The sequence below is a fragment of the Martes martes genome (assembly GCF_963455335.1).
Source record: "Martes martes genome assembly, chromosome: 4".
In the NCBI taxonomy this organism is placed as follows: Eukaryota; Metazoa; Chordata; class Mammalia; order Carnivora; family Mustelidae; genus Martes; species Martes martes.
Genome location: NC_137891.1, coordinates 9,113,020 through 9,132,688, shown reverse-complemented (window position 1 = coordinate 9,132,688; position 19,669 = coordinate 9,113,020). Strand labels below are relative to the sequence as shown.

At 41.4% G+C, this 19,669-nt stretch overlaps 1 protein-coding gene across 4 annotated transcripts in view; it reads right to left on the bottom strand.

Annotated features, from left to right (window-relative positions):
- Nucleotides 1–324: 324 nt before the first annotated feature.
- The window catches only part of TMEM71 (transmembrane protein 71), a 31,119-nt gene continuing 11,774 nt past the window's right edge, over nt 325–19,669 (bottom strand). Inside the window, exons 6-11 of one of the 4 annotated variants that reach the window (XR_013966741.1) lie at nt 12,169–12,342; nt 8,218–8,293; nt 4,594–4,655; nt 4,432–4,492; nt 3,348–3,490; nt 330–1,393 (exon numbers count right to left, since the gene is read on the bottom strand). Coding sequence is in view for 3 of the 4 variants with exons in the window: in XM_080802147.1 (XP_080658273.1) it covers nt 1,378–1,393; nt 4,432–4,492; nt 4,594–4,655; nt 8,218–8,293; nt 12,169–12,342 (389 nt within the window). In the remaining variant the exon portion in view is untranslated. Of the gene's footprint in view, nt 1,394–3,347; nt 3,491–4,431; nt 4,493–4,593; nt 4,656–5,698; nt 6,469–8,217; nt 8,294–12,168; nt 12,343–19,669 lie in introns of those variants that run through there. The other 3 variants (XM_080802147.1, XM_080802149.1, XM_080802148.1) reach the window with 3 other exon arrangements.

Below are 19,669 nucleotides of genomic sequence, written 5' to 3'. Positions count from 1 at the left end.
TGCAGAAGAGGAGAAGGTGATATGATGCTGGAAGCAAGCTGTGTGCCTGGAAGCTGGAGGAAGGAGCCACCTTGCCAACAGAAGCCAAAACGGGCAAGGAAAGAGATGCTTTCCTGAACCCCTCCGAAGGAAAACAGTGCTGCCAACACCTTGATTATACACTCCAGAGACAGGAGACAATACATTCGTGTCGTTTAAAGCCACCCGTTTGTGGTCATTTGTTATGGCAGCTATAGCAAACGAATACAGTGTCCAATGAATGAATTGCAGCCATGACTGCTCTTTATGATAGATAGATAGATAGATAGATAGACACATAGATATACTTTGCTGATGACCTCATTTATTTACCAGTACAGTACTTTTTAGAAATCAAATTCACTAAATACAAATAATATAAAGAGTGACATTTTGATATTACCATTTTAAGCAAAGACAATTTTCTCCACACAGGTGTCGAGCTGGAGAATATCATACAGAACAACTTTGAATTGCAGGCTACTTTTGCCTCAAGAACATATTTCAAGCAAGAGCGATGATAGGGAGCATCTTCTATACTTCTATATCCCTTCAGCTGGCTGGGCGACTGCATTTTTTATGCATTTCATTTTTATGCATTTCAAGGCACTCTGATGTTTTGCCTTTTTTTTTTCCCTTAACGATTTTTTTCTCTTATATCTTCATTTTAATTGCTCTTAAGTGAAAGGTAATCATGAGCTCTAAGAAGGCTGAAAACTTTGTAAGAAAGTGGCTAAAAAGAGGAATGTGCTTTCCCAAAGAAAACCTCTTTCCTGCCCATTTTCCATTAACCTGCATCTGCTGACACTGATCCCCACCCAGCCACTCTTCGGGAAGAATGATGATTTTTTTTCTACATTGTATTTTATGCTCAAACTGCGATTTATTTATTTTCAAGTTGGTATTGATGATAGAGACTTGCTTACATTATTCAATTAAAGCAGTTCAGCAAGGAAGAGGTGTTTGCAGGCAGGCCCAAGAAGCTGCATTGTTACAAGCGCCTCATAGAATTCTCTAAATGGAAATGAATGTTTGAAAACCATGCCTCAGGGAATAAGAGAGGAATATCTACCCAGGTGGTTGTTTCTCTATCACAGTTCCTAGTCTGTTCCTTTTCAACTGCTAGTGTTGCAAAGGAAAGACAAATTAATATTATTTTCATGAGCATATTACAATGATGAGGACAAAAATGAGATTTTTTAAAAAAAACACATAACCAAATTAAAATGTTTTTTTTTCTCAATTATCCAGCTCCTCATTCTCTTCCAATAAAACAGTTGATTCCAAGCAGACTGCAAATCAGACAATCTCTGGATATTCAGATTGAAGGCATTCATCAGAGACATTCCTAAGTGGTTGTCAAATTTTGGCAAACCTAGATCAGAGAAGAGAGAAAAGAAATGCATGATTCATCCACATAGACAGGAAATGTGATAACTACTGCAATCACTTTGTGCATGGGTGCACACGCGTGCACACACACACACACACACACACACTAGCTTAAGTAATCATAACTAGGAAGAGTGGAGCCTCAACTTGGAGTAACTTATTTTTATCCCAGCTTGGTACTTAGTTAACCACCCTTTCATATTGTTTTCTTTCTCCATCTGCATCGCTTCCTCTAGAACAGAAATCCTTACAGGGTTTTCCTAATATTTCTACTCGCTAAAGTTTATTCATTCATTTACCAACTGTAGAAACACACATTCCGACATGTAAGAGTGGAGGGAACAGATGTTACCCATCACCTTACTATGACGTCATAAATGTGCAAAAGGCACCCTGCCGATGCCAACACATCATTGGTAACAAGGGATACCTGTGATGACCTTCCTTTGAAAGGGACACTTGGGCCAATGATGAGCCATATAGATAGTCTGCAGACTCACAGACTTTAAATTGAACAAATAAAGTGGTTGAATGAAAATCGCGTTATGGGATGAAAGGAGATGGACTTGAGAAGTACGAAGTGTGGAAGAATAGAGCCCTAATCTAATCTACTACGCACAGTGCAGAACAGGCGTGGGATGGCTGCACCACTAATGTTTGTGGAGCTGAATAAAGTGCTTGCACTCCACCCCCTTAGATTTTCATCCTTGATTGCTAGAGGAGCCTTATGAGTCATCCTTACCTCTCGATTTTAATAACCAAGTCTTGGGTTTATTAGCTTCTGGATATGTTCATGTGTGAGGGAGAGGGTTACAAGATGTTTAATATACAGACACAGAGCTCTTGGTTGCAAAGGAAGTATTTGAAGAAATGATGCAGCAAATACATACAAATTGATGAATATTCATGGTATATCTACTATTCTCAAGACACTGAGATGCATACAAGAATAAAATCAATAGTCCTTGTTTTCATAGGTCTTAAATGCAACAGTGTGTGTACAAGAGGCTGGGGAGAGGGCAGCAAATGGGACAAAAATAGAGAGGGAACAAGAGAAGAACAAGGTAAGTACAGACACAAATAACCAAAGGAGGGATCTTACTGAGGCTGTAGATGAGTGTATGTAGGATAGAAATATCATCATCATCCTGATCTAATTTCTTTTAGGAGAGAACAAACAAGGAGCTCAAAACAGGGGCAAGTGCTCTGAAAGCAACAGGTGACACTATGCCCTACAGGTCAGACTTTGGCATTCCAAGAAGCCTCCCCTTCCTCCATACCACCATCCCTCCCAGATTGGCAAAACTACTCTCCTGATGTTCCCCCAGCCTCTGTGCTAATTCTGTACTTGCACTAACCATATTAAATGTGACTTCACCTTGCCCTTTACATGTCTCTTTAGACTCTGAAATCTCAAGGCCTTGGCATAGCAACCTTGGCACCTAGAGGCCGTGTCTGACAGTTAGGAAAGACTCCACACTTTTCTCCTGAGTGCCACTGGACATTCAGCACAGCACAGAATGCATCATAAGTTCTCAACAAAGATTTAGGAGGCTAAGTGATGTCACTTTAGAAATCAAGGGGTAAAGATTTTAAAAACCATTTTTCCAAGGTTCACACAGTTAATGTGCAAAGAATTACCTAGAGAGGTTGTTAAAAAAGAAGGCCCCTTGGAAATTCTTGGATTCAGAAGAGCTGGAATCAGGATAGAAGCTCTCCAGTTGGTTCTAGAGCAGATGTCCCCATGCCATGCATTGAGAAACTCTGCTCTCATTACAGAATTCTTAACCAGATGATACCTATCTTTGTGATTAATTGTACAAGTTCACCTTAAAACCCAAAGAGAAGGGATTTGAACAAGTCACACCATCTGACAAGCAACGACAATGTTTTTACTTCTGAAAGTGGAGGTACAAAATGGCTCTTTGTGTGAATACCTGTCGTTTAGACATTGTTGGTTAGTCCAGTCCTGAATGGTGTGACATCTCAGCCCAGAAAGTTGAGTGTGCATGCAAATTTGTCGTTAATGCCGAGTGAAGTTCACTCCTAAGTTTCTGCAGACCTAGAGAGCGACCCGTAGCTGGAGGGAAGGAGTGAGTATCTTAGAGGAATTTATGTCGTTAATATACAAGGGCTAATGAATAAGAATTTCTTGGGTGGTCCCAGGACCCACTTTCCTAACTATGAGGTTAAACAAATCTTAGCTATATCAATGCCTGCCCCCTAGAAACCCTGTATTGCCAGGAAACGAAGGGAAACATCAGTCAGAGTGTCAGGAAATCAATACTGGCTAGAGTCCTAAACAAAATAAATCTTCATTAAGTCCCATTGTGATTTCAGAATTAACACGATGATTTCATACATAGGGCAACATTGTGTCAAGAGCAAAGGCCAGTAAACTAATTTGAATTATAGACATCCATCCGTCTCCAGTCTACGGGAGCTGGCCTCTGTCAGCCATATTGAAGAGAAGGTAATTAGCACAATCCATCTTTAATGGGATGGTGTTTTGCAGACTGTTTGAAATTCTGTGAGCATCTCACCCAGACCCCAGTAACCCTTTGAAATATGATGAGCCACGGCAGTTAGCACACAGGGGGATCATTACGTGAGTGAGAGATGGCAGAGAAACCACACTTTGTAACTGAGACCACTTCATGGGCAGTTTGCCAGTTATTTGGGAAACTATAAGATAAAGTCCTCTCAGTAAGAGGTATTTATAAAGGACAGTGCTATGCATCTATAAAAGCACTTTGAAATTACTAAAAATTTCTAAGTTCATGTTATTTATTAAGTCCTACCTCCTTAAAGCTTAATTGTCTATTTTGAGGAATTTGTAAGAATTTAAGAGACAGGATGATAATGCCATTAGATTTCAGCATGAACAGGAAGTATTCTTAAGGACAAATGATCAGGACCTTTCCGTGTGTGTAGTCATTGTTATCTATTACTCAGCAAGAAGCATTCTCAGAGAGCAGATTCTAGTCATCTCTGACCAGACGGTGATAAGTCAATACTTACTGAGCATAGGTGGTGGTTTTGACATAGCTGGCAAGGCCAAGAAATAATGGCTTGACAGTATCTTGGACAAGAAAGAGAAAATAGTTAAGAATTATTTTTATATGACCCAAATTGGAATAAAATACAAGGATCAGGGGAATAATTTGAGAAATGGCTACTTACAGGCAATAATCACCACCAGTGAACATGTGAAGACACTGACTAGTATTCCTTCCAGAAACCATCTGAAACAACAGGATTTCTCAAGTTTAGCAAACTGATTATGCCTTTCCAACACATGCAATGTTCTTGTAGACTAAAGGCTTATGATTTACTTTAAGAATTACAATGACTACAGTAATAACAGTATTGTGGCATTAGCGAAGGATAGACATGGAGGTCAATGGCAGAGAATGGAGAGACCAGAAGTGAACCCATATGGATACAGTTAACTGAGTCTTATCAGAGGAGAAAAAGCAGTTTGGTGGAGAAGGATAGCCTTCTCAGCAATGGTGTTGGAACAATTGTATATCCACATGCAAAAGATGAACGTCCACATACACATCACACCTCAACACAAAATTTAACTATGTAACTCAAAATGAGCCGTAGTCCGAAATGTAACCACAAAAGTATCAACTATTTAGAAGAAACAAAGGAGAAAATCCATAGGCCAACTGCTTTACAACCTTGCCCAAAAAGTATGTTAAAATTTTGTGGTTTTTTTTTTTTAATTAAATTTTATTTTTTCAGTGTTCTGAGATTCATTGTTAAAGTTTTGGGTTTTTACCGATCTGATGGGTATTGTTTCACAGGGTGAAATTTTTTTTGGAAGATTTAATTTATTTATTTGTCAGAGAGATTGAGAAGGCATCCACAAGCATGGGGAGTGGCAGGAGGGGTGGCAGGCAGTGAGCAGGGAGCCTGACATGGGGGCCCAATTCTAGAACCCTGGGATCATGACCTGAGCCAAAGGCAGACACTTAAGCAACTGAGCCACCTAGGTGTCCACAGGGTGGATCTCTTTAAAAGAATCATTTCTTTATTGTTTTTATTTTCAAAAAATGAATCACTGAAAGAAATTATAAATAAATATGGAAGGGAAAGGAAAAAATCACCAAAAACTCCACTGGCCTAAAGCAGCCATTAATAAATGTTGATGAATACCCTTTTAGACCTCTCTTTGTATGCATTGAAGTTATTTAATTGAAACTTAACCAATGTACAATAAAGCATTTAAAGTGCACATCTTGGTTTTCTTTCTTTCTTTCTTTCTTTCTTTTTTTTAGTCCTGAACTCCTGTATTCCCTACCCAGATGAAGATATGGAATATTTCCAGCAGCCTCTAACATTTCCTTTGCCTACTCTTTTCCCCAGAGTTAACCACTTTTTTTTTTTTTTTAAGAGAAGGAGAGAAGGTTAGGAGGGACAGAGGAAGATGGAGAGACAGAATCTTAAGTAGGCTTCATGCCTAGTGCAGAGCCCCACATGGGGCTCAATTCACAACCCCAAGATCACGACCTGAGCTAAATCAAGAATCAGATGCTTAACTGACTAAGCCACACAGGCACCCCATTGACTACTTTCTTATAGTTGTAATAATGGATTCATTTTGCCTTTTCTTGAATTTTACATGTATCTGCAATCATACACTCTTTTGTCTGAGATTTATCCATGCTGTCACACATATCAATAATTTTTCTTTTAACCAATCTCTTACTTAAATAATCTTTTTAAATTTTTTGAATAACTTTAGATATACAGAGAAGTTGCAAAAATAGCACAGAGAGTTTTCATTTACCCCTCACTGAGCTTTCCCAGCGATCAGTATCTTATACTACTATGGCATACTGTCATAAAGAAAGAACCAATATTGGTACTTCACATTCAACTCCACACGACTTTTGGACTTTACAGTTTTTCCCTAATTTATCCACATTCCATGAAGCCATCCAGGATGCCTCATGACATTCAGTCATGTCTCCTTATGTTCCTCTGGGCTGTGACAACTTCTCAGACTCTCCTTGGTTTTGATGACCTTGGCAGTTTTGAGGAGTCCTGGTCAGATAATATGTAGAATGTTCTCAATTGAAGTTATTCTCTGATTAGACTGAGGTCTGGAAGACCACAGAGACAAAGTGCCATTCTCATCACATCATATCAAGGGTACATGTTATCAGTATAGCTTATCTCTGTTGATGTTCACCTTGACCATCTGAGCATCTGAAGTCATATTTGACAGGTTTCTTGGCTGTAAATTTCCTTTTTTCCCCCTTTCCATGCTCTGCATTTTTGCAGGCAAGTTTCTAAATGCAGCTCCCACTCAATGGATGGTGAGTTAAGCCTCTTATTAACTGGCGGGGGAGGGGGGTGTTGGGGAGGTTCATATCTAGAGGAATTAACCTAAGAGGAACATTTCATTAGTAGTTCCATGAAATAAAATAAAAGTTTCCATGATCAACTAAGGTTGGGAAACATTCATAGATAACATCTTAACATTAAGTTAAATAAAGCTAATCATGTTTCTTCCCTATGTTATTTCACTGGGTCTATATTATGCTAATGCACATATGATTCTCTGACTTGGGATACACAATGCAGAATTTTGCAAACTTATTTTTAACCACAAGACCTCCCACAATTTTTGTTCTTTTGGTCCCATTGTAATCTAAAAATATTTAATACTACTTAAACCTCTTAATTATCTGGGACGCTTGTTTTAAAATACAGATTTTCACTAGATCTGAATTAGTATCTCAAGGGCTGGGATCCAGGACTTTGTATTTAAAAACACAACTCTTCGTGAGGTATTTGACCCTCAAGAGGTGGGACTTGAGAGCAAGCAACACTTGCTTACCAGAGTGCAAACACCCAAAGACCCCAGGTCTAGACCATTTACCCCTGTTTCATTGATTCATCAAACACCGATGAGCCCCTGGCACTGGGGATACAGAAGGAGACACACAATGTCTCCACTCTCATGGAGCTCACATTCCTTCAGGGATAGATAGGTCATTAACATTTAAACAGGTGAACATATAATAGGTCACATGGTGATAAGTGCTCTAAGAAAAGTAAAGTGAGGCATGTGTGGTAGAGAGTGGTATGCTATTTATACAGGGTTGTCAGAGAAGGTCTCTCTGATGATGTGACATTTGAACAGATTCCAGAAAGAAGTAAGGACACATGTTATGGGGCTTTCTAGAGAAGGCTGTACTGGGCAGAATAAATAGCAAGTGCAAAGGCCCTGAAGCATGAGTGCACTTAGCATAGAAGGGACTTGACCACTGCCCGAGAGACTTGGGCAAGAAAAGAACAAGAATGGCATGCTGGACAGAGGGTAGAACAAAAATGTGCCTATAATCAGGCAAGAGCATTATGAGATCGGAGATTCTGAGTGGGCTTCCCTGGAACAGAGAATTTATGTGAGGATATAACAATGTAATAAGAAACATGGAGTCCCAGCAGGGACTTCACATGACCTTACTGGGACTTCAAATGCTTTTGAACTCCAAGTGGGGTTACTCGGGTTTTAACTGTAGCAGAGAGTTACTAGGATTTAAACGAAAGATCATACATAATAAAATCCAAATTCCTAGCAAGATCCACTGGCTTTTGTACACTCTGTGAGATAATGAGATGGGGGAAGTGATAGAAAAAGAGTCACTTAAGGGGCACAGGCAAATGAACCAATCTTAACCACGGAGCTACTGAAAATGCATTGTGGAATCGGGTGAGGAAATTATCAATCAATTACAGCTTTATTAATTATGAAACACTGCTGCATGAAAATAAAATCTGAATTACCTTGCACATGCACAGATGATGAAGCACACAGCCAGCAGAATTGCTGGAAAGGAGACCTCTTGCCACAGACTGGCTTCTAATAGAAAAAATAAAAATAAATGAATTAGAAACGATTGCTGACAATCTTAGAACAACAAAATTACAATAAAATTTCTTTTTTATACTCCAAAAAACCCCCACAAAACACATTTTCAAATGTATGTCAGCTCAAGCAATTTGCCATAAGTAGCAAGATAAAATTATCAATGTCACACAGATTCATTCGTTAGATAATTTTAGCAAAGAATAAATTTTTTCTGTATTTAAGAAATGATTATGCTACGCAAACAGTTTGGGGCTTACCTTTTACTATAAAATTTTTACTGGGGAAACATTTTGTGGAATATAAGCTAATGTCAGAAATCTAATTCTGATGATGATGACAATCAAGCCTAAAATTTATAGACTGCCTTATAATTCACAAAGCGTTTTCATACCTCCTTGAATCAACACAACAAACTGTAAAGTAGGAACCACTGTCATTGCTCTTACGTGAGAAGACCAAGACTGAGAGATGATGAAATCTCCCCAAGGTGACACAGCTCTGAGGTGTCAGAGCCAAGGTTTAAAAACCATGTCTAGCCAGAACACAATGTTTTGCCTGAAATGGGGCAGGGAAAGAGAATTGCAACTTTGCATACTGCAAGTCTCTAGAGGGCAAAAAAGAGAGAATATATATTAAGAACTATTAGTCCTTGAAAAACTCTGCTATGAATAAAATATTTCAGTGCTATAGAGCCACATTGGAAATGACAGGAAATCCCCCAGGAATTATAATCATTGAAGTTAAACCAATCATGAACCTGAATATTACTCAAGTGATCTAAAAGAAATCAGAGCTGGCTTAAGAAGAATCACATAAAGATCTAAAGGAAAGGATAAAGAGACCTCAGCTTAATTTCTGCCAAATGCTTCAAAAGCTTAATTTTGCAACAGTTGTTTAAAACTTGGAATGACTCTATGCTGTGAATGTATTTATTTCTGCTATTTCTGCTATGAATGAAGATTGAGTCAGCTAACAAAACCTACTTAGTCCATAATGTGGGTGGCGTACTGCAGATTGGCAGTGCAAAATATAGCAGTTGTGAATGATGTCACTGCGAATGTACGGTATTTCATGTATACTGTGAATTCAATAAGTTATTGTGGGTTCAGCTGAACACTTAACCATTCTTCTAAAGTGTGTTTGTATTCTTAGCTGACTCTGATTTGATATGGAATTTGGAAAACATTTCTTTACAGAAACAAGTCCAGCTTGACAAACCACTAAAATCATTAGACTTGAACAGTGAGCAGAGACTGGTTTAAATTCAAATTCTACAAAGATACAATTATGTGATTTGATACAAGGTATTCACTAGTTCATTGTATCAGTAGCCATTTACTTAGTATCTAGTTTGGCTTAATTCAACCGTCACTTCCTTCAGGAAGCCCTCCTTGATTCCTTCAATTCCTCTATGGCTCTCAGCTACTCCTTTTCTATACCCCCATTATCCCTCATGCATTTGCATCAGCAACCTTAACATACTGAATTAGAATTGCTTTCTCTAGATTTCCCCACTAGCTTGCAAAGTCACTGAGAATAGTAAGTATCTAACTGCTATTCTTTGGTGGCAGGGGGTGGTGCCCATGGGGAGCCACCTCTCCCTGCTCTTAGTGCGTGGTTCACTTGGAGACTGAGTTCCCTCCCAGCATTCAATCCACTTCCAGCCATCTGGAGCTTCACAGACCTATCGACAAAGTGATTCGTTGTGCCATGTAGAGGACCCTTCCAGAACCAGTGAAACTGGGCCTCTTATTATAACTCAAGAAGGCTATGATCTCTTTCCGCTAGACTGGAATCTGGGAAGTTGCAGGCGCAATGCCATCAAGAAGCATCATAGAGTAATAATAGCCTTTTAAAAAAGATTTTATTTGTTTATTTGAGAGAGAGAGAGAGAATGAGAGACAGAGCATGAGAGGAGAGAGGTCAGCAGGAGAAGCAGACTCCCTGTCAAGCAGGGAGCCTGATGTGGGACTCAATCCTAGGACTCCAGGATCATGACCTGAGCCGAAGCGGTCGCTTAACCAACTGAGCCACCCAGGCGCCCCAGTAATAGACTTTTTAAAGAGTAAAGCTGACATAGAAGACAAGAAACAACAGGAGTAGAGACTGACAGTAATCTGAAATCTATGCCCAGAATTTTCATTAATGAACCAATAAATTCCATTATTGATTAATCCAACTTGAGTTGGGTTTCCACCCACTGCAACTCAAAACATCCTGACGGACAGAGATGATGTCAGGCATGCCTCTATCCTTAGTGGGTAGAAGATCACCTGGACTGCATACTCACAACCTACATGTGAAGGAAAGCAAATAGAATTGGATCGAGACCTTGTCTGCCCAGGGACTTCATAGTGGGAGAAGAGGAGGAAAATGTTTTCAATAGAGTAAGTTCAGAGGGCTAGAGAATGGGAGGGAAGTGTTACCTCCACCAGCCAGAAGGGGGCAGACAAGGGCCCACAGAGGTGTTCCTAAATCTGGGCCTGGAAGGGGTAGGGGCCTTCCAGGTACAGCAATCTGGAGACACATTCTGGACATGACACAGCAAAGCACATGTACAAAGCCTTACTTGACCTGTCTAAACGTGAGTATCCCTATCTATGAAATGGAGATAGCACACTTAGTTAGTCCACCAGTTTTGGAGCACCTGCTCTGTACCAGGGGCTATGTGGGCCGGTTGGTATCCAGATGACTGAGACATACTGTCCATCCTCAAGTAGCTCACAGCCTGGTGGACAAGACGCAAAAGTAAATATACAAGCGTAGTACATATGCAAGAGCAGTGTAGGAAATGGGCATGAGAGAAGGAACTCTTGAAAACTAGATGAGTGCCAAGAAGGGTCACTTAACCGTCCCCCCACCCCCCAGAAAACAAGGTGAGACCTCTGGAGGAGGGGACTGTGGACCATCTGGAAACCGTCTAAACAATGAAAGTTGCTCTCTCTGTCATCCAAGCACCTGGAAGGGAACCACAAAAACCTTGAACACTCACCTAGCAGCTGACCTGGGAACAAAATGGAATGGTCAGTGAGATACATATTCATGGTTTTGTGAAGACAAATAAAGAGATTTTTTTTTTTCTGTTCAACTTCAGTCTTATGTAATCATAATCTCACATACATTTTGAGTACTTAGGATACAGGACACGTGATGCTAAGTGCTTTCCATGAATTATTTTAGTCGTGACAAGGTAGGAACTATGATATCTCCATGTACAGAGGAAAATGCTGTTTTAGAGAGTTCGGGGAACTGCTTCTGAGTTACAGCTAACAAGTGGGGGCTGGGCTTTAAACCTTGGCAAACTGAGGGACGGAGCCTTGATGCTGCGCTGTACGCAGACATGATTAATCTGATGTTGGCAAACTGGAGGTTGAAGAACATGCTTGTTGAATTTATTTCAGATTTACTCCTGACAGGAAATACCAATACCTTTATATCTTTTGACTTTTCCTTGCCGGAGGCATTGCACTAAAGGGTGCTTCTGTCTTCCTTCCTTTCTTTTTCTTCTTATAGAATATGTCACAGATACAGCTAAGTATGAAACATAAAGTCACAGACACCTGTGTACGCATCACCCAGCTTCAGCAAAGCTTCACATTTTGCCAAATGTCTTCAGGATTTTTAAGAGAAGAAATAAAACGCTGCAAATCCAGTTCTTCTGGTGCCTCTAAGATGACACCATGAAAGCAGGGACCTCCTCTGTGCGTGTGTCACCTGCAGCTGCAGTGCCTCGGTCCTCCCCTGCGCCCACAGGCAGATCCCGTTCCTAAGTGCACCTTAGTCATCTCTAACTCATTCTCTGGCCCTGAAAGGAGAAATTCTTTGGGTGTGGTATAGATTTAAAAAAAAAAAAAAACAAAACTCACTTGCACGATCCAAAATGTTCCCTGGGAAATGTTCAGAAGCCATCACATGAGACTGAAGAGCCCCATCGTGGGAGTTTTGTCGTGGAATCTGAGACATGGCATGGCTAGAGGAGGGGGCTACATTCGGCTGTTCCGACTCCCAGGCATCAGTCAGGGAACAGTCAGAATCCCCTCCTGGAAAAGAAGAAGGGCTCAGTGTGCAGTGCTGCTATGTGGTCAGTGACTCTACAGGTACAGTAGCGAATGGTCATCCCCATATCAATGCTTTGGGAGTCTGATGGGGGATGAGTCTCTGACTGGGGTGGCATTTCAATTTGTCCTCATGTTTGAAGGCCCCAAAGGAAACGGCTCTTCAGTGCAGAGACAGCAAAGGCCAGAAGCATGAAAGCCTCGTGAAGGAGGACCATTCCAATACGATTAGAGCAAAGGGACCCACTGGGACATAAGGCTGGAAAGCAAGAGTGAGGGCGGGTCACACAAGGCACTGACTTCCTGGTAGAGGAGTCTGGAATTTGTGCTGCAAGCAGTGGAGAGCTGGAGTGGCTCTGAGTGAGGGTGTCACGGGACATTCACACTTCTGTGGCATTTTCAGGTAGATAAAGTATCATGTGGTTTTAGTATATGGTAATATCCAGGTGGCCTTGCAAGAAATCATGAGCTAGTAGCCTAAGACTCATGTACAGAAGAAGACTTGTTTATAGAATATCTCACCCTTAATCCCTGAGTGCGGTGGGAGTTGTACAGATGGATTTGAGAGATGTGTGATGAGTATATGAGAGAGGCTCATGAGCCATGAGCCTCTCTCATATACTCATCAGGGGTAGAGGGAGAGGGAGAGAGGGAGAATTTCAAGCAGACTCCCTGCTGAGCAAGGAGCATGACTCAGGGCTTGATCTCTGGACCCTGAGATCATGACCTGAGTTGAAATCAAGAGTCTAATAATCAATGGACTGACCCACCCAGGCACCCCAGTCTCTCATCTTTATGGCACCAAACGATAGCAGAGCCAACTCCTTCAATTTCTTATTCATTCGTTCAGCAAACATTTACTGGATGTGATTCTATATGAGGAACTGACCCAGCTGCAAGGATACAATGGTGAAGACGATGTCTCTGTCCTCATGCACCTCATGTTCTGGTTGAGGAGAAAGAGAATAGCTGTGAAGGGCATTCTCCCTCTGTAAAATACCTTGAGATGCTGGATAAAATATAATAAAGATCTTAACTTTTTTTTTTTTTCATTCAAGGAGGCTGTGGTTTGGAGAGGGACAGGTATACACACCAACAATGAAGATGCTGTGGGGTCATTGCTACCATGAAGGGCAGCAGAAGGCATCCAGGGAGAGTCTAGGAAGCAGTGTCTGAGTCCATCGGGGGAATCCAGGCATGCTTCACAGATGAGATGGTGCTTACATGAAAAGTGGATGAGTAGCAGTTCTTCCAGGGAGACAGCAGGAAGAGGGGAGGACAGACAGAATAAACAGGAAGGGAGTAGGGGAAGGAGCAAGGGGAAAGGGAAAGAAGAAGAGGAAATGAAAAGACATTAACCTGTGAGAGAACATGGGGGAGGGTGTTCCCTGAATAGCGAGTGCTCCTATGAGCTTAGACAGGACAGCAAGTGAGTGTGGGGACTCTTAGGAGATGATCTTGGCCGGACTGCTAAGCAGGGATCCGATCACGAAGGGCCTCATGGGTCACACTCTGTTGCTAAGATATATTCCCAGGGAATTTGGAACATGAGTGTAACGTGAGGACTGCTCTGTGTTGAAGTGCTCACTCAGCAATAAGAGACTCCCATCCCCATTCCAGGAGCTGGGAGAGATTGTGGACCCCCCCCCCCCAAATACATGAGGTCTTCATATAATGGTGCTCCTTAACTGGAGGAGATTTTTGCCCCCAGGGACATCTGACAACGTCTGAAGACCTTTTTGGCCGTCACAGATTTGGGGGAGGGGGGGTAGGGGGGGCAGGGGAGGGAGTTGCTACTGTCATCCAGTGACTAGAGCCCAGGGATGTGGTTAGCATCCTATAAGGCACAGGGCAGGCCTCACAGTGAAGGATCATCCAGTCCCAAGTGTCAGCACTGCTGAGGTTGTGAAACCCTGTCAGAGAGAGCAGACCCAAGTGTAGAATGAATCTTGATCATTAGTGCTCTTTCAGCAGCTCTGGTAAGCGCTTACAAGCAGAGAACATCTGTATTTTCCTACATTTTCTATATCTTCCTGATTGCCCTTACTCTTGTCAAAACACCCTGCATTCTGCCTTCATAGGGCAAATCATAATTTATGATGTCATAATTATTATATAAACACATACTATATAATACATAATTTGTGTGGTTTTTGTTTAATACCTACTTCCCTTACAAGACTAAAACCACCATGAGAAAAAGGCCACTTCGCCTGCCCCAGCCCCAGACCCCGGCAATGATGTGGAGCATGTTGTTAGCACTCAGTAAGGTATGCTAATACATAGAGAGTTCAGGTAAGGGGGCAGGGAGGATGAGACCTGTGAAGCCATTCTAACAACTTGGGCCGCTGTAACAGCGTCACAGCAGCCATAGAGACGGGGGTGGGGGGTCACTGCTCAGCTTTGTGGAGGCTAAAGCTGATTTGAATGTGAGGCTTTAAGCAGGGAGAGTGGCCTCCTAGCCCAGGCTGGTGGGCTGACTCTGTATGTGGCACTCCCCTCCCACTCAGCCTGGATACTGAGCAAATGAGCTGGTGCTTTTGGACCCAGGAATTTCTGCCAACCTTGCAGTCTCCCTCCCACCATCCCACCCACACCCTGCAGCCGCTTGATAAAAAGCAGTCTGCAGAAGCATCCCTGCTGGTTGCCATAGAGAAAGGAAACAGCAGAAAGTAAAACACAGGGATCATCCAGTAATGACCATGCGGCCCAGGAGGTCCTGGACCACGTGCATTGCAGCACCATTCACAATGGCCACGCTCCCAGAATAACCCAAGCATTCATCTATAGATGAAGGAATAAAGAAAATCCTGCCATTTGCAACGTCATGGATGAACCTGGAGGACATTGTGCTAAGTGAAATAAGCCAGTCATAGAAGGACAAATACTGCACAGGTCCACTTACAGGAGGTACCTAAAATCCTCAGTCACAGAGGCAGAGAACAAAGTGGTGGTTTCCAGAGGCTGGAGGCACCGAATGGGGGATTACTGTTCAATGGGTATGAAGTTTCAGTTACACTTGATGAATAGGTTCTAGATATCCACTAAGTAACATAGTAGCTATACGTAACAACAGCATTGTGCTCTGCAACATTTGTAAGGAGAATGGATCTGGTGTTGATTGTTGTTACTACAAACACCCCCCTCCCACACACACACACACACATATGCATACAGGGACACAGGGAAACTCTGGAGTGCTTGGATATTCCTATGCCTTGATTGTGGTGATGGTGCCACAGGTGTTTGCACCTGTTCAAACTCATTATATTTACACATTAAATATGTACAGTTCTTTGTAAATCAGTTATATCTCAATAAAGCTGTCAGAGAGAGAGAGAGAGAGAGAGAGAGAGAGAGAAGCCTATCTGGTCAAATTTACATGGAAGTGAGAAAGAACTAAGAACTCTCATGGCTGATTATTTCTTGAAGGGTGACGCTTCACTAAAATCTGCAGAGCTGTGGATGGGAGACCTGTGAGAGCAGTGAAAATGTCTCCAAGCTCGGCTGCCTGGTTGAACTCAGAGCTTTGCCCTGGGAGCTGCATCCCTGTAGAGTACTGGAATCTTACACAGAATTTTCTAGAAGAGATGGCATTAAAGAAGGAAATTGCAAAAAAAATAAATCTTAACATTAAAGAATGATCAAAGAATTTTCATCTGTGGGAAGACATGGTTTGTCCCCAATGTACACTTTCCCTAAGTAACATTTAATTTTTGTCTCCAACCTTGATAATAAATGAGAGGATCCTAATGCAGATAACATTTCCACAAACAGCTCTGTTGTATTACATTTGAAGATATTAATTCTAATCTGTTTCTCCTGATGTATTTAAATTCAATCTAGCTTACTTCCATTTTAAAAACAGTCTGCTTCTTCTAAGTGTATTTCCATATCCTTGCATATAAAATGGGCATTATTGTTTGCTATGGAGGGAAACACAAAGCCATATACAGAGGCTGCCATCAAAGATATTTATAGGAGAGGCATTGGCTCTGGAGAAAACCACAGACCTCAAGCTGGGAAGCCTTGTTTGAGGTTGTCCTGCCTTTCTTTCCTTGGACGGGCAGAAGTGAAGTGGGCAGTCCTGACCAGTCCTCCCTGCAGGAATGTTTTATCTTCTTTCACTATGACTCACAGGCCCTGGGAACGTCTCCCGAACTGCAGTCTCGGGGTCTGGGGAGCTGCAAAATGCCATGGCTAAAAAATGATTGCAGCTGATGAGGAAGGTGTCTAGACACAGCTGCAGAAGGGGTGAGCTAAGGATAAAATAGGCAACCAAGAAAATTCCTTTTTAGTCTGAAAAATGAGGCACGAGAAAGTCAGGGGAAGTAAGTTTTGATTGCATCCCTTGCCCAGAGAGAAAACAGCAGAACAATTTAATTTTGAATTCTTCTTGAGTCTTCTAACGAGGCAACATTTCCAGAGAAAAATAAATTGCTGATAAAAGTCACGGGGCCTTGGGTAAATCCGGAAAACAAGAAGTCTGGGGAAGATTTGATTACAGTTGACAGCAGAGATGAGGGATTTCAAAGTCCTGCGCGCACCCGGTTTGCCTAATTACTGATTTTGGAGTGGGGGTGGTTTGATTTGTTATATTTAGAAGATATTTGGAAACCATGGGAATTTTAGCAAGATATCTCATACTCGTATAGCACTCGTGCGGTCCAATTGCTTTACAATTGTTTGGACATGTTTCCAGGAGGAAACTATGGGAAGACTAGATGTTAATTTCTGAATACGTGTAACATTGCCTTTAGAACACCGAGTCCCAGACTTCTAACAACCAACCCCCATTTTCCTGATTTTTGCTGTATCCCAGAGACTGCCTACTCTTAGCCATCTTTAATATTTTCTTTAAGTTGTTTCATTAAATCTTTTACTTTGAAGGAAACTTTATGTCAATCACTTAAATGCCACAAAGAGAAAGTAAATGTAAAACTGAGTACAATGAAAATGAGACTTTATTTAATTTGCCCTAAATACCAAAAAGCTTCTTTGTTAAAAGAACTTGGTGAAAACAAAAGACTAGCAAGACTCTGAGCCTTCAAGTACCAAGATTCTAAACTGAGCCTTTCTCCTTGGTTATGTCGGAAGGGCTGAGAGAATTGGAAAAGGGACTACAGCTTTTCTGTCACTGGGAGAAATGGTGTTCATGACTGTTTTTTTTTTTTTTCTTTAAGATTTATTATTCATTTTGAGAGAGAGAGCATGAGCAGGGGTGGGGAGGAGCAGAGGAAGAGGGAGAAACAGACTCTCTGCTGAGCAAGGAGCCTTACATGGGGCTTGATCCCATGACCCTGAGATCATGACCCTAGGCAAAGGCAGATGCTTAACCAACTGAGTCACCCAGGTGCCCTGGTGTTCATGACTTCTATGTCCTGGAGGGGTCGGCCACCCCAGCCCACACTTGTGGAAATGTTGCTGTAGAACTGAGAAGAGACTTGCCGCATGTATCCAGGAAAGGCAGCCTAGAACCAAGGGATGGAAACTTCCAAAAAGCACCTGATGGGTGAACACAAGCAAGCCACTGCTACAACAGCATTGCCGGTGAGAAGAAGACTCAGCCTTAAAAAATTCATGGCAGTCCAAGATAGGCAAATCCATGGAGACAGCAAGCAGACTAATGGTTGACAGGAGTTTGAGGTGGGAAGGAAGGATCGGGAATAGGGAATGACTGGTCATGAGTGTGGGGTTTCTCTTTGCATTTGAAAATGTTCCAGAATTAGAAAAGGGTCATAGTGGCCTGGAACAGTCACTGTGGGAGATAGTATGGAGGTTCCTCAAAAAATTAAAAATAGAACCACCCTATGATTACTTCACTGGGTATTTACCCAAACAATACAAAAACATTAATTTCAAAAAGACACGTGGACCTCTGTGTTTACTGCAGCATTATTTACAATAGCCAAGTTATGGAAGCAGCCTAAGTGTACATCAAGGCATAAATGGATAAAGAAGATGTGATACACACACACACACACACACACACACACACACACACAATGGGCTATTACTCAGCCATCAAAAAAGAATGAAATCTTGCCATTTGCAACAACATGGTTGGATCTAGAGGGTATAAAGCAAAGTGAGATCAGAGAAGGACAAATACCATATATGTATCTACTCATATATGTATTTTAAGAAACAAAACAAATGAGCAACACAGAAGAAGAGACAAGCCCAGAAACAGACTCTTGACTGTAGAGAATAAACAGATAGTGATCAGAGGGGAAGTGGTGGGGATGGATGAAATAGAGGAAGGGCGTAAGAGTACACTTATCATGATGAGCGCTGAGTAATGAAGAGAATTGTTGGATCACTGTATTCTACACCTGAAACTAATTTAACACTTTAGGTTAACCATACTGGAATTAATATAAATTTTTTAAAAAGTGATCAAAGTTGCACAAACTACCATGTGAATATGTTTTTAAGAATCACTGAATTGTACACATTAAAATGATAGATATCATGATATTGAATTATATCTCAATTAAAAGGTAACTAGTGCTCCTGATTACTGTAGACATTTGTGCCCATCTACCAGGGACGCCAGGAGGAGGTAAAATGACCTCTATGTTGCCTTCTGATTAAGATTTCTCATGTAACTTATTTATGAGAAAACTTTGCAAGGCTACAGGACACTTGAATTGACTTCTATATTAAGCTGTATACATTAGCCACTTATTTATATTCTCCTCTTCTATGACACGCTCTTCTGGTTTCCTGCCTGAGAAATCTTCCCCAGAGAACCTTTTCTGGGTATAGTGTAGTGAGCATATGTTCAAGACTCTTGGGCTGGAATTCGGGCTATGCTACTTACTGGTTTTGTGGCCTCAGGGCAAGTATCTAATCTGCCTTGGCTTCCCTCTCTATAAGAGAGATAAGGATAATATTCTTTCTATGTTGTTACAAATGACAGGATTTCCTTTTTAATAATGCTGATTAACACTCCTTGATATGTATATACCATATTTTCTTTCTTCGTTCATCACTGATGGGCACTTGGGATGTTTCTCTATCTTGGCTCCTGTAAATAATGCTGCAATGAACCTGGGAGTGAGGATAATATCTCTTTGAGCTTTTGATTTCAAATCCTCTGAGTACATGCCTAGAAGTGGGATTCCTGGATCATATGGTAGTTCTATTTTTAATTTCTTTCTTCTGTGAAACCTTTACATAGTGGCTGGACCAATTTACATTCCCACCAACAGTGCACAAGGTTTCCATTTTCTTCAGATCCTCATCAACATGGATGGGCCTAAAGGACATTATGCTAAATGAAATAGTTCAGACACAGGAGGAGAAA